This window comes from Triticum aestivum, chromosome 3B (genome assembly GCF_018294505.1).
Source record: "Triticum aestivum cultivar Chinese Spring chromosome 3B, IWGSC CS RefSeq v2.1, whole genome shotgun sequence".
NCBI classification, from domain to species: domain Eukaryota; kingdom Viridiplantae; phylum Streptophyta; class Magnoliopsida; order Poales; family Poaceae; genus Triticum; species Triticum aestivum.
In genome coordinates, this window is record NC_057801.1 from 127,123,707 (window position 1) to 127,137,076 (window position 13,370).

Genomic DNA, 13,370 nt, shown 5'->3' on the forward strand with positions numbered 1-13,370 from the left:
GGAAAAACTAGTGGTCAACCGGCGAATCTTTTCTCTCACATCTGTCACGTTCTACGCCCCTATCTTCACCGAAATTCTGGATCTCATCTCACCATGGAGAGCGCTCTGTACTTCAGTTCTTACAACTAGGCACCTATTTTGAAAAGGCATACTGCAACAACCACACATTCTCTCATTGACCCTCTCACCCCGTACCTCTATCTCTCCATCCCCTGCCTATTTTCATGGATATCATCCCCACCTCTTCTCAAACAAGCATGGTGTTGCCACATCAGTGGCGGGCACTGGCATCCTTCCTCCATCGTAAAAACGCGGGTGCTGCAGAGACCACAGAGTGCTCTCTCCGTTGCAGCCGTCGGTGTTCTTGCAAGTTTTTGCAACAACAATCTTGTTGCAGGAATACATAGAAGAGGCTGGAGATGTTGGGTCCTATTCCAATTGAGGTTTTGCAACAAGGGTATTGTTGCAGAAAAATAGAGAGGTTTTGCATCAAAGGTTTTGTTGCAGAAAAATTGAGAAGAAAAAGTTTTGCAACAGGGATCTTATTGCAGGAAATTAGAGAAGAGAATATTTTGCAACATGTGCCTTATTGCAGAAAAATTAAGAAGAAAAAGTTTTACACCTGGATAGCATATATCTTTGAAGAACCAGTGAACTGGCTCTTTATCTTTTCAAGAAACTCCCCTGCAGAAGTACACTCTGTAATTGAGCCCACAAGAGCGTTCTCAATTGTGTTCTTTATGAAGGCCATGCACTTTTTATTTGCATTGACCCATTTTTGGTTTTCAAGGTAATATGACATCTCCACTGGAGCATAATCCCTTTTCTTTTTCTTCCAAGCAACATCATCATCTGTTGCACCTCTGACTAGCTCTGTTGGTTTGACCGGCTATGGAGTGTCCACAACCTAGTCCACCTCAACACAGACAAAAGCCGAGTCAACTTTCTTTCTCCACTTAGTGTAGTTATCACCTCTGACGGTTGGAACATCCTTGAGGCAACTCATCAAGTGGTACTCTCCTGAAACCGCAACCGAGTGAGATCATGATAACATACATTAATCCAACGTTGGTCAAAATTAAAACATGCAATTGTTTATGCAATTAAAACTATATCACCGTTGGGCAAAAATAGAAATAAATGCACCTTTTACAACAATCAATAAATCATGATCATGTTATTAACAACGTTGATCATAAAAATAACAGGATCATAATTGTTTCAATAATCTTCTTAACATGCTCTTTAAAATTTAATTCTCACTTTATTTGCCTTTAAAAGAGAGCACTTTATTTATTTTTTTATTTGCAGCGGAAAACATGAATAAAAAAATCATAAACTTTTTACTTTTCAGAAGTATTTCTTTTACTTTTCTATTTTTTGTACATTTTTTTGAATAAAACTGTATAAAAAGACAGAAAATAGATAAAACCAGCAACTGGCCCAGCCGCGGCCCAACGCGCGTGGCTGCTCCCGTGCGGCTGCTAGCCTCAGCCTCGGCCTAGTCCGCCTCCTCTTTCGGCCCAGAAGGCCCGCGCTGTTGTAGGGTTCGCTCTGTGGCCGTCGGATCTAATCTGACGGACCAGCTTTCCTTTCGCTCGATCAAAACGGCCGATGCGGTGGGGGGCGAGGGGGAACCCTAGTCATTTCCCCTCTCACGCGCCGCTCACCTCTCTCGCTCTCCACAGACGGCGCAACAGCGAGTCTGACCGCGCCGGTCGCCGGCGATGGCGTCGAGCGGCCAGCCGCCGTCTCTTTCTCCTTCTCCCTCCCTTTCTATGCTACCTTCTCTCCCCCACATCCCGCCGCATTTTTTAAAGAAAGAGAGAGAGAACCTCGAGCAAATCCCTCCTTTGTTCCCTCTAACCGGCATCGATGAGAAGGCGGTGCCCTCGCTCGCCCTTTTGCCGGCGTGCGCGAGCACCTCGAGGGTGGACGCACCGCTGTCAAATGGCTCGGTGAGGTGCCCTTTGCCCCGATGAGGTTTATTCTTTTGGCAGTGGTGAAGGAGTGGTGCTCCCACTGCCCGTGTTCTTCTTCCGAATGGCTCGGCATGCCGATGCCCATCCGGATCGAGAGGAACGGCGTGGCCATGACGGCGGCGCTACTTTCTCCGTTGAGGAAAAAAATTGCCCTGTCAGTGGGGTTCTTTGGGGAGGGGAAAAACTTTTGCTTGATTTCTTTCTACCGAAAAAACTAAGCCTAGATGGCTCTGATATCATTGATAGGTTCTCTGTATCGGGGTAGGCTAGAGATTCCGATAGTCCTACCTTCGCCTTGGCTCGACGAGCTCAAGCTGGTGGCCATGGTAGAGCTGTGGTGGTGATGGCAGAGAGTGGACGAGGTGGTGCCGGTGAAGCTTCCCGTCGACCTAGCGCAACCCTAGATCAGATTGGGGTGTTGGTGTTGGTTGTGGTGCACGGTCAACCTCGTTATGCATGCCCCGGCACCCCACCAAGGTTTGGTTAGGCGCCCCCGATCAGGGCGCGATGCAAGGGGCCCGTTCGACCCGTTGGGCTCGAACGGGAGAGAGATCAACCTAACAGAATCTTGTTGCGGGAAATTAGTGAAGAGAATATTTTGCAACAGATGTCTTGTTACAGAAAATTAGAGAACAAGATAATTTTTGTAACATGACTCTTGTTGCAGAGAGTTAGAGAAGAAGATTTTTGTAACATTTTTGTATTTTTAGGTTGAATTACAGTTTTCCTACTTGCTCGATGTCAGCATGTTGCGGGCCCGTATGAAGAATGCAACGAAAAATCAGCAGTTCGAAGACGTGGTCGAATAGATACAGTCGTCGGTCAAACTTTATTACAGGAAAAGATTGGCCGAGTATGACGGTCAGATTGGCCGAGGTGACCAAGTGTAACTGACATGCGGGCCAGCTGGTTAGCGGCCCACACGTCAGTGATTCCAGCAAATCCCAGCACGGCGTCGAGTGTCGACTGACAGCCACAGCCACACAGCAGCTTCCCGAAAATAATAAGCTTTTAAAAATAAAGTTTACATAATTAAGAAAAAACGAAGCAATGGCTATACTACTTCTTCCATCCACCCATGGCAAAGTTGACTGGAGCTCGCCTCAGACCCTCTGCTCCGGGGACACCTGGTGGAGCTCCGCCTCCCGCCGCTGCCCGGCGACCTCGCGGGCGCCTTCGCGGATGAAGAAGAAGTAGAAGGCGACGCCGATGCCGGCGGCGAGGACCACCCAGACGGCGATCTGGAGCCCCCGCTCGGGCATCGAGTCGGCGACGCGCGCCGCGATGACGTTGGCGAACGCCACGGAGACGACCCACACGGCGAGCCTGACCCGCTGGCGCTCGGGCGCCGCCGCCGGGTCGTCGCGGCGCAGGAGGCTCAGCTTCCCGAGGCAGCAGTAGAGCACGGCGAGGAGGTAGTAGGTGACGATGACGAAGGCGAGGCTCCGCGGCCGGTGCCGCGACTGGTACACGCCCCACGCGAAGCTGGCGGCGAGGACCAGGAACACGACCGCCCACAGCGCCCAGCCCGCCCACCCGCCGCGCTGCGGCGCCGGGCCGCCGCCCAGCTGCGCCGTCTGCGGCACTGGCCGCGGCGGCGGGTCCCGCGCCACCGGGTAGGACGTCGCGGTCGTCTCCATGCGCAGGCGCCGGCGTTGGGCGCGGGACGAGGCTGTCGCGAGATCGAGCTGGTGCTGCTGCTGCTCTGCCTGAGAAAGTGGGGAATGGGTACACACGTGTTGACGCGTTGGGTTTGATCCCGACACGAGATAAGATGAGATGCGGTTGGCTTATATTGGACAGAGTGGCTGCACCTGCTCGGAAAACGCGGAGAAGAAGCGGGGATAACCGGCAACCGCGTTCGATGGACACGCCTACACTTCCGACTTCTGAATTCCTGACCGAGTGGAAGTTAGTTCCAAATTCGCAAGAAATCAAATTACTCCTGGGAGAGTACAGACTTTTTTCGCGGAAATGCACTGCTCATGTCACTGCCACACAGATATGCGACCAAATATTCTGGACATGTGTCACTGGCACCTGGGACAAGGAGGGAGAATGGCAAACCCAGAACCTGTAATACTACAACTTTGTCCAAAAACACAAGCCAGTTGCATATTATATATATACAACAAACACACGCAACGACCGGCTGGTTCAACTCAAACTTCAGCCACATCGTTTTTGCCACAAAAGTACCAGGAATACGTCCAATAATTGTATACTAGTTAGGGAGTTCAGAGTACCGGTTCTAGGATATAGGTACACGCCAGTTTCAGCTTCGCACACGTTTAATCACTTCAGAGAAGGTATTAACCATAGGAATGGTTCTGCTCGTGGCTGGCGCCCGTAGAAGTCTTGCTGGCTGTGGGAAGGGGCAGGACTTTCAAGGGCTTCTACGAGCTCCTTGGTCCCGTGCTCGAGGTTGAACGCGCACATGTTGTTGTAGCCGTCGATGAAGTAGACGCAGTTTGCCTTCAGGTACGAATGGTCCTTGGCCGGAAAACAGAACGAGCTGTAATGGCTGACGAACAGCCCGAATTCCCCAATGTCGCTGGTCCGCTCGAAGGAAGAGGTCTCCCTGTCGAGGACCCACAGCGCAAACTTGTTCTGCGATTGGCGCTTGACCCTTATGAGATCGCCGGACGGGGTCTCCACCAGGCAATTGAACTTCTGGTGTTGGTAGTGGACGAGGTTGTGCATATGCGGTTCCACCTGGGGGAAGTCATCATCTGGCCATGAACGGGGAGGCTCTGCCCACACCTCAACCGTACCATATACATCAATGGTGTAAAGTTGCCTTCTGTGCTTGAAGACATCCACCAAAATGTGTTTTGAATCGACAAACGACCAGCTTTTGCTTCCTTTGCGTGTCACTTGGTATCCTTTCTGGTCGCGATGGATGACAGCAACAGTGAAGTTGCTCTCACTCATGTCAAGCAACATGGCCTTGGACAGGTGCCTCCTTCCGATTGAGGGGAGTTGGAACGATGTGCTGCTGATGGGATTAACCAGCTGGATGGTTCCCTGCGGCGGGCTAAAGAAGATAAGCCAACCATGGGATGAACCAACCGGAGTCCACATGGATCCAAAGATCGTGGCAACGCTCGGGATATGGATGGTTTGAGTCTTTTTTTCAGGTAAGCTAAAAAATTTAGCACCATCAAGCGGCTTTGTGGGGAGCATCAGCCATGGGTCCACCCTTGGATGGTTGGATACTTCCTTGCAGATATGGTTCCATGAGGTGCATACAGCACGGAATCTGATGTAGTCAGGAATGCCAAGCTTCTTTATAATTAGACCAACTATATCAGTCTGAATATTAGCCCAATCTTTCATCCCAACAGAATTAACTTCTTTAAGCCTGAAATAAAAACTTGTGCATATCAGTGTACTTCATGAATCATGACACAAATGCTAATAAAGACACCAAATTCTTGCTGCATCTTTGTGGAAGCATTCAAATAGTTTCACAACGAAGGCATTCAAGCCATGTCCAAGTCAAATAACAGTTTCTGATATGTACAGATAGCATCAGTACATACATCCATTTAAGCTCATTTAATTTTGGGTTTTGATAAATGGAAAGGGGAGTAAATAAGACAACCAAGTTCAATAAGGAAACCTTAATGTAACAAGTTAGACGATACCATACAGGTTAGTTTTATGAAAACAACTATCCACCTATTCAGAAAAACTGTTCACCAGAGAGTAGCTAACATGAAATAGCAGTGACGGGAAGCAGATCAATCAGAGAATGTTGGTAAGGATCGAATGCTGCTTGATAAGATAATATTGCAGTTCAGTTCAATATGCTGATTAAAATACCAGCTGATGGATAAACATGGTCAAGTCAGAATCTGTGAATAGAAGCACAGAAGAAAACAATAGTACTCCCTCCATCCCAAAATAAGTGTCGTGGTTCTAGTTCAAATTTGAACTAAACCGCGACACTTATTTTTGGACGGAGGGAGTATGTACTATGTACACTGCTTTAAGACCTTCATTCTGATCAAGCAGATTAAACACCACTAAGCTCAAGATCGGGTCTAAACTTGAATACCCCATAACTACGTTGAGTGACTGTAGAACTCCATATGTGATTGAACAGTTTCTTAGAGTTTCATATGTGATTTAACAGAATGGCGAATGCACAAACCGATAGTTCAGAAAATTCTGGTAAGTGATAATAGATTAATAGTACCTTGTTTCCTTCGTGGACATGCTACTACAATAACTTCAGCTGATGTAGAGATCCAAACTCAACTGCAGTGACATCACAACATCATAAACTGAATTAAATGGGCGGAAGAAGAAGCAACATATCCTGGTGCACTGTGGCACAAGTAAAGACATAAGATACAAAATAAATAGACAGGAGGGAGTCAGGAAGGAGTGCCTTTTGAATTTTTTATCACGGAAACTCTAATGTAGGAAAACTTTCACTCTACATATAAACAAATGCTGCTGCACAGCAGCATGTAAACTCAGATCACCAACCACAGATGACCTACATGTACTACATTTCCTGGAAATTATAATTGAAACAAATGCATATGTACATATACGCAAGTACGACCGCCGCATTAACAGCAGCATTAAATATCAGCAACCTCAGTTACCAGATCTCCAGTATTTTTAAGCAAGAGTTTTAGTGTTTAGTTCAAATTTGTAGCTAAGATGGAAACTATAATAGGAAAATATGGCACACTGCTCCTTTGATGTTTAAACTGTGCGTATCATTGGAACGTCTAAATGAACAGATGTTTATGCACATCCCCTGGACCGTGGACCAACCACAGGATGTGCTATTAAACAACACAAATACATAATCCTTGTTACATACCAAACGAAGCGTTTGGAAGGGCCATGGAATCACACCAACGCTCGATCAATTGATCAAAGATATAAAACTAACAAAGTCACATCTGACTCCTACACCATTTGGTTTTACACGGAGATTCGTGGGGATTTTCTCTTTTCTTTTTCTTGTTTGATTAATCAAATGATGTAGGAGTTATATGTGACTTTGTTAATTCTCATCTAGACGAGCATTAGCAAATCCGATTAAAAAACTATAACCCCCAAACCCTACCAAAACCCCCCAAATCAACGCGTCCCCGCCCCCCACCAACAAAATCGCCGATCAGAACTAGACGGCCTCGGAGCAGTCCTTCGATCGCCAAAAGAACACCACGAAAATCGCCGGTCGGAACTAGAAAACCTAGGATGGATCCTTCAATCGCCAAACCAAACGCAAAATTCCGCAGCGGAACTTGAAATCGATCGATGCAGCACGCCTATAGGAGTTACGAGGGCGTGGAATCTCAGCTCACCACCGTGACAAGCAGGAGCACCAGTCAACGCGACGTCGCCTGGATCTCGCCTCCGTGCCGCCGTCGATGTCGATGTCGGAGAGGAATCGAGGGGCGGCGGCTAGGATTCGGCCGCGGCCTCGATTCAAGCTGCGGCGGCGCGACTCGGTGCGGGGTCGCGATGATAAAAGGTGGGGGAAAGCACGTACGCGGCGGTCGCCGGCCGTGACGGCCCCCGCCGGATCAGTGCGGGGCGAAGTGGGGACTGAAGGAGAATTCGAGGGGCGGGGATGGTGGCGGGGGTGGGGAGAGGAGGTTCGGACGGGGTTGTGCGGGTCAAGGAGTCGCCGGCCAGGGACGGATGACCTGGCACATTCTGTAAATGTTTTTTCAGTTTAATAATTTGGAGAGTGCTAGGCGCCGGCCGGTCGGCTAGCAACCGTTAGATTCGATCACGCAAAACCGTCTGATCGTGACTTCGTCTTCTTCATCCTAGCGCACACAGGGGAAATCCCTCCTCGTCTCTGTGGCACGCGTCTTCGCGCTCCCCGTGTGCTGCTTCGGCGAGGGCAGCGGCGGTCAGCGAAAAAAGTCCATTTTAAACCCTAAACTCGTAGAGCTTTGACGAATCAAACTCTCAAGTCCAAATCCCGGTCGTTTCAACTCTGAACTGTATAATCCCGGTCTAAATCAGACCCTGGATCCGTTTGCCAGACAGGGAATGCAAAGAATGGCCGGGATTGGTGGCGGTTTCCTATTTGCCGCCCGTGGGCAGCCAACAGCAGTGGCTACACCCCACAGCGCCCGCAGGTGGGCCGGCCCATTTCGCAGCAGCGCATATTGCTCGTTCACTGTTTTGTTTTTAGTTCGTTTCTGCTGTTGACTTTTTGTTTTATTTTATCTTTTTGTTTTTTTTATGGTTTTTGCATGTTCTTTCTGCCTTTTCATTTCTGGTTCTTTCGTGTTGTTTCTGGCTTTATCTTTTTTTCCCTTTTTCTTTTTCTTCCATTAATACATTACAAGGAAATGTTTCATTGTGTATTTTTAATCTCTACTCCCAATGGAGCAGTTGATAGTCTCGCTTTCAGGTTTTTTTTTAGTCCCACCTTCCATGGTTTTATTTGGTACCTCCTCCCACCTCTGACTTAGCCACCACAAACCGAAAAAACCTCATGCTGAGACCCCAACCCGCACCATGCACGTACCAATGAAAAAAGACCTGCGATGGTTAACCAACGAAAAAAGACCTATGAACCAGCGACAAAAAACCTAAACCTATCGCCCGAACTTACGAGCGACAGCTCCTGCCCTCGAGCGAGAACCACTCTCACGTCTGCCCTCGTTCGCCGCCGCTCCATCCCTTCTCCGCCGCCGCCGCCACCGCCGCCCCCGCCACCTCCCGTCGCGGGCAGGCGGGAGGAGCCCTGTCCGGCCATGGCAACACCGCCGGCGGCCTCCTCCTCCCCCTCACCTTCTCTCCCTCTCCCAAAGGAGGGAAGGTAATGGAAGGGATCTGATCGGAGCGGTGGATCTGCGCCCTTGCCGTGTCTTCTTTTCTTCACGGATTCCAGGAGGAGATCGAAGTGGGAGGTAGACGAGCAGGAGCGCCGCGTCCGCGACAACGATGAACGACGACCCAGGTAACGCTATCTCCCTGCCCTTGCCCCAACCCATCTTATCCCCGTAGCTTGTACTCACGCGCCCCCAGGTTCTCGTCTCCCATGGCAGGGGCCGGCGAGTGGCAACAGATGCGGGACACCAACTGGTGGCGCAACGGACAGCGGGAGATCGGCTGGTGGCAACGAATGGCAGGAGGCCGCACGACCGTGCGAGGAGCAGGTAGCTGGAGGATGTCGCCGGTGGAAATCTGGCAAGTGGCGGCGACATAGAGGGCTTATGGTTGGATCTTGGTCTTTTTACCTATAGCACTGAATTTCATGTATAGGTTGTGCTAATCCTAAGATTGCCAAAAACTGCTTCGTAAAAATCACCCAGGTCTGCTTTTTATTGTGATTATGCAAATTGCTCGAAACCTGAGTTGTCCTATTTTGTTGATGAAGGAATTGAAATCTGAAGACATGGTGATTTTTACCCAATGGGTTATGCCCTTGAGCACGAAGATCTTTTGAACTTTGAGGTAATCTTTTGTAATGTGAGCCACGATTTTGTTGCTTCTCCAATAGTAGGTGTGGTTTGTCAACCACTATTTTACACACATTTGTCCAGTTCAACTTTTTTACCATTTGCAATGCCCGGTGCGAGTGAACATGTATCATGCTATGTTTTATTCCATTAAATCATGTAGGGAAAATGCATTGTAAGTTTGGATAATTTCATTGTAGCAAAATTGGTTGAGCCCACCCCAAAATATTCATGTTTGCATCAGATACAATTTCCAGTAGATAAAATGATTCGTAAAGAATGGTGGGGCATGGTATTTGGCGTGTACGACAATACTGTTACAGTCACTTTTATTTTTAGAAATGTATGATGATAGGTTTTGATGTTTTATTTCCAGGTTCAGGACAACGCGTGCTTCTCACATTTATTGAGACAGAGAGTATTAATCAACAGCGGTTCAAGTTTCTACAATGAGCTATACATCATCTAAACTCACATGGATATACCAGGTCTGCCTTTCCCTACAATTTAAGCCTTTGTTTTGGCAGGTATCAGTCACCTGGTGCTAAACTTGGTGCTTAATGATCAACTAGAACAAAGTTTCATAGCCTTCCAGATTTGTCAAATCTACAATAACAGGATAATTCCTGTTAGACATGTTATTCTACTGGTACATGTCATATAACGGAATTCTTGTATTTTGGAAGGAGAAAACATTGAGTGGAGCTATTATGCAATTCAAGTGGCATGGTCATCTGAGATTTTGTTTTTTCTTAATCGTGACATGTGTTAATATTGTGCAAATCAGAATATCATTTTTTAGGTTTGCAAATAAAATTAACTTGAATAAAGTATTTTGAACTTAGTGAGCATAACAGTGTTTTGTAGTGTGAGGATAATAAGGTGAAGTGAGGCTGCTGCTCACCGGTGGCTCGCCGGCCATCCAAGAGCCGGAATTGCGGCCCCACGCGAGGGAAAGATCAGCGTTGCTGCAGCCACCGCAGGACACCCACCATGCGCGTACCATACAGGCAGCAGCAGCCTCACTTCACCTTGGATGACATGACGATTATGAAATATTCAGTCATCCCCCTTGGGTCTACCTGTTAGAAACTTGGACCTACTCATGTGTTTGAGGTAATGCTTGAATAAAATAGCTATGCAAATTTTTATTTTTTTTCAGATGGATGAGGAGTGCTTAAAGAAAAGATCTACTCTATGGTTGTTTCTCTGCAGATGATTGTGCAGAAAAGATGAAAAACGGGATAAAATTCTATGTGAGAGATGACCGCTAAAGGTACTTAATTTTGGTAGATAATGTTGTGTGCAGATTTCTTTCTACAAGATGTGGGTGTAAATTCTTATTGTTGCAATGATGCAGTAGCAGTGCCGCAAGGTCGACAATTTTTTACTTCCATATATTCAGTCCTTGCATGCATTTTCTGAGTATGTTCACGATTAGTATGCAGGTTATTTGTTTCCCCAGTGTGGACCGCGACATAGGGAAATATTAGCATTGCTTCAACCATGGCAAGACACCCACCATGCGTGCACCTTACAAGTTGCAGCAGCTTCACTTGGTTGCCAATGACATATCGAGTATAAAATAGATAGCTAGCTGCAAGCATTGCTGCTCCCCGCCCGACAGAGCAAACTTTTGCAACATGCCCTTTTCTCATCTGCCCCATTCCAGCCATCCCTCCATCTACCTGTTGGACTTGCTCACCTTGTGTTTGGGGTAATGCCTAATGAAAATAGATAGCGATGATTATTTCTTTTCACATGATTGTGGTGATTTAAAACCTAAGAAAATATCCTTTGGTGCTGAATTTAGGATACAGTGCATGACATATTATTAAATCCCATACAACAGAGTCTTAGGTATTTTATTTTCTGACCAAATTATGATTTTTACTGCAAAATCAAATTATGAATCAAACTGCTTTCACTTATATTCTGCCAAATTTGTTCCATCTATAGGAATGTACATGGAGATTATCTATAAGGGTTATGTCCCGTGCAAGGAGATTATCTTATAGGACAGGCATATCAGCCCCCATTCAGACATAGCAGATATTCAACAGAAGAAGTTCCTCCACTGCTACTGGCCAAACTCTAAGCAAAAAGACCTTCCACTTTCCTTGCTAATGGTGAGCAACTCAAAGATGGCTACAAGGTTACACTCAATATTTACTCTCTGAATAACATATTATTTATTTGACCAATACATGTATAAATGCCTTGAGAGAACATGTATATATAGCTGCATATATGTTATATCTGAACAATGGCAGATTTGACCATTAATTACATGTATATACTTGCTAGGAGAGAACGTGTATAGCTTTCAGTTAAGCTTTTCGATCATTAAGCTGTTGCTTTCTCATCTTATTTCTAGGTAGAAACATTATTGGTGTTCTTTAGCTTAATTTTGAAACATGAACACCATCATGTCTTCATCGCCGAAAGTGACGTTCTTTCCCATTAATCTGTGCACTCGAAAACTATTCAAATATATATTTCCACTTGGTAGTTTTCGTATGTCCAATGGTTTGACGGGTGTGCATTTTCAGGAGAGTTAGCAAATCTTTTTCCAGTCATCTGGTCCATGTAGATAACAAGTGCTATTTGAAATGAAAATGCAGTTGGCTGCCAATTTTATCTTGTGTATATGACTGAATTATTTTGTCCTGTTAGTTTTATGTCTATATATGCAGTCTGGTGAATATATGGATATTTTATTAAGTGGAGAAGTTTGGTACTCTGAGTAAGCACTCGATTCCTTGTTAGGTCCTGCTAGATTGATCTTTAAGGGATCATTTTAGTTCGTTCTTCGACCAAACACATTACAAACGGGCAGGAAATGATTCTTTTCCGATCCATCTCGATCTCCTTCCGAATCAATTCCTGATTCTCTATTCCTAATGTATGACTTGGTAGCCTCACCTTTATGTTTTTTTTGTCTGTTTTTTTGTCTCACCTCTCATTGGTGTTTATCTCTTTATTTACAAAAAAAAGGGAGCCCGTACATAGTTCGTTCGCTCGACCCTCTCGCACGACCTCTCGCTCACACCGATTTCTTGCCAACTTAAAAAAAAAGTATGTCAAGCATCAACACACCGATTTGTATCCAAAGAAAGCACACCTTTCGGATCTGGTTTTTATTACCGATTTTTCTTGCCATACGGTAGGAGGCTATATCCCACCTAATCAATATCTTCCGACAAAAATTTCTTGCGCCCATACATCGATTCCAGAAATCTCGGATCTCACTTATTTTATTGATCTGATTCTGAAGCCCACCTCTTTCTTGCGGCGGAGAGGCGCCATACTTAACGCATGTGATGGCAAAGTATCTCAAGTTTGCATGCCAATGATATTTATCGGACTTGAAATACGATGCATCCATTCAAATTTGGGTATCGCTTCTACATGGCATTTGGTGTAACCTGCCAAATATCTCTCAGGCATAACTGATTATTATTTTTAAGTATGGACCCAAATAATTCACCCATGACATGTTCTTGAAATTAATTTATTCTACTGATTATTCAGAACATGAGTGTTAGATTTTGTAGTCCAAAAAGATGATAATGAAGTTGAGAGAAGAGAGTATGCCTACGATCTATGAACATGATGTGTGACAAGAGATGGTATGACTTCTTCAAAGAACGATCTTGATCCTTCTTTTATCTTCATATATGGCCAAGCATTGATATATTGTGGTGCGGAAGGTCACGAGCGCTAGAGATTGTGGCACTATTTAGAGGGTTGGGCGGCGGTAGAGGCGGCAACTCGGGTAGAGGGAGGTAGTAGTGTGTGACAACATTTGCTGACTGTTGATGGCGGTGGCAAGTGGTTTCGTAGGTAGAGGTGGGCGGGTCAATAGAGTCGACAGAGAAAAAAGTATGAAGAGGGAGGAAGAAGAGTAGTAGAAGCAGTGGGTGTTGGC

General features: G+C 46.1%; 2 protein-coding genes and 1 long non-coding RNA gene across 5 annotated transcripts; 1 reads left to right on the forward strand and 2 right to left on the reverse strand.

Annotated features, from left to right (window-relative positions):
* Positions 1 to 2,744: 2,744 nt before the first annotated feature.
* LOC123068956 (uncharacterized) lies at positions 2,745 to 3,769 on the reverse strand. Its single transcript, XM_044491662.1, has one exon. The coding sequence runs from the start codon at positions 3,620 to 3,622 to the stop codon at positions 3,086 to 3,088; it is 537 nt and encodes a 178-aa protein (XP_044347597.1). The 5' UTR covers positions 3,623 to 3,769; the 3' UTR covers positions 2,745 to 3,085.
* A 261-nt stretch (positions 3,770 to 4,030) lies between these two features.
* On the reverse strand, positions 4,031 to 7,619 carry LOC123068955 (uncharacterized). The gene is made up of 3 exons (XM_044491661.1): positions 7,319 to 7,619; positions 6,187 to 6,248; positions 4,031 to 5,346 (listed from the first exon to the last, which is right to left on the reverse strand). The coding sequence occupies exons 2-3, from the start codon at positions 6,204 to 6,206 to the stop codon at positions 4,278 to 4,280; spliced, it is 1,089 nt and encodes a 362-aa protein (XP_044347596.1). The 5' UTR covers positions 6,207 to 6,248; positions 7,319 to 7,619; the 3' UTR covers positions 4,031 to 4,277.
* Positions 7,620 to 8,552: 933 nt separating this feature from the next.
* Positions 8,553 to 11,931, forward strand: LOC123065018 (uncharacterized). 3 transcript variants are annotated; one of them, XR_006430875.1, is made up of 7 exons: positions 8,553 to 8,937; positions 9,006 to 9,196; positions 9,358 to 9,434; positions 9,816 to 9,927; positions 10,297 to 10,555; positions 10,655 to 10,715; positions 11,399 to 11,931. It is a non-coding gene; the product is annotated as an uncharacterized lncRNA (long non-coding RNA). The 3 variants fall into 3 exon arrangements; XR_006430876.1 differs by having other exon boundaries at positions 10,307 to 10,555; XR_006430874.1 differs by having other exon boundaries at positions 9,816 to 10,555.
* Positions 11,932 to 13,370: the final 1,439 nt, after the last annotated feature.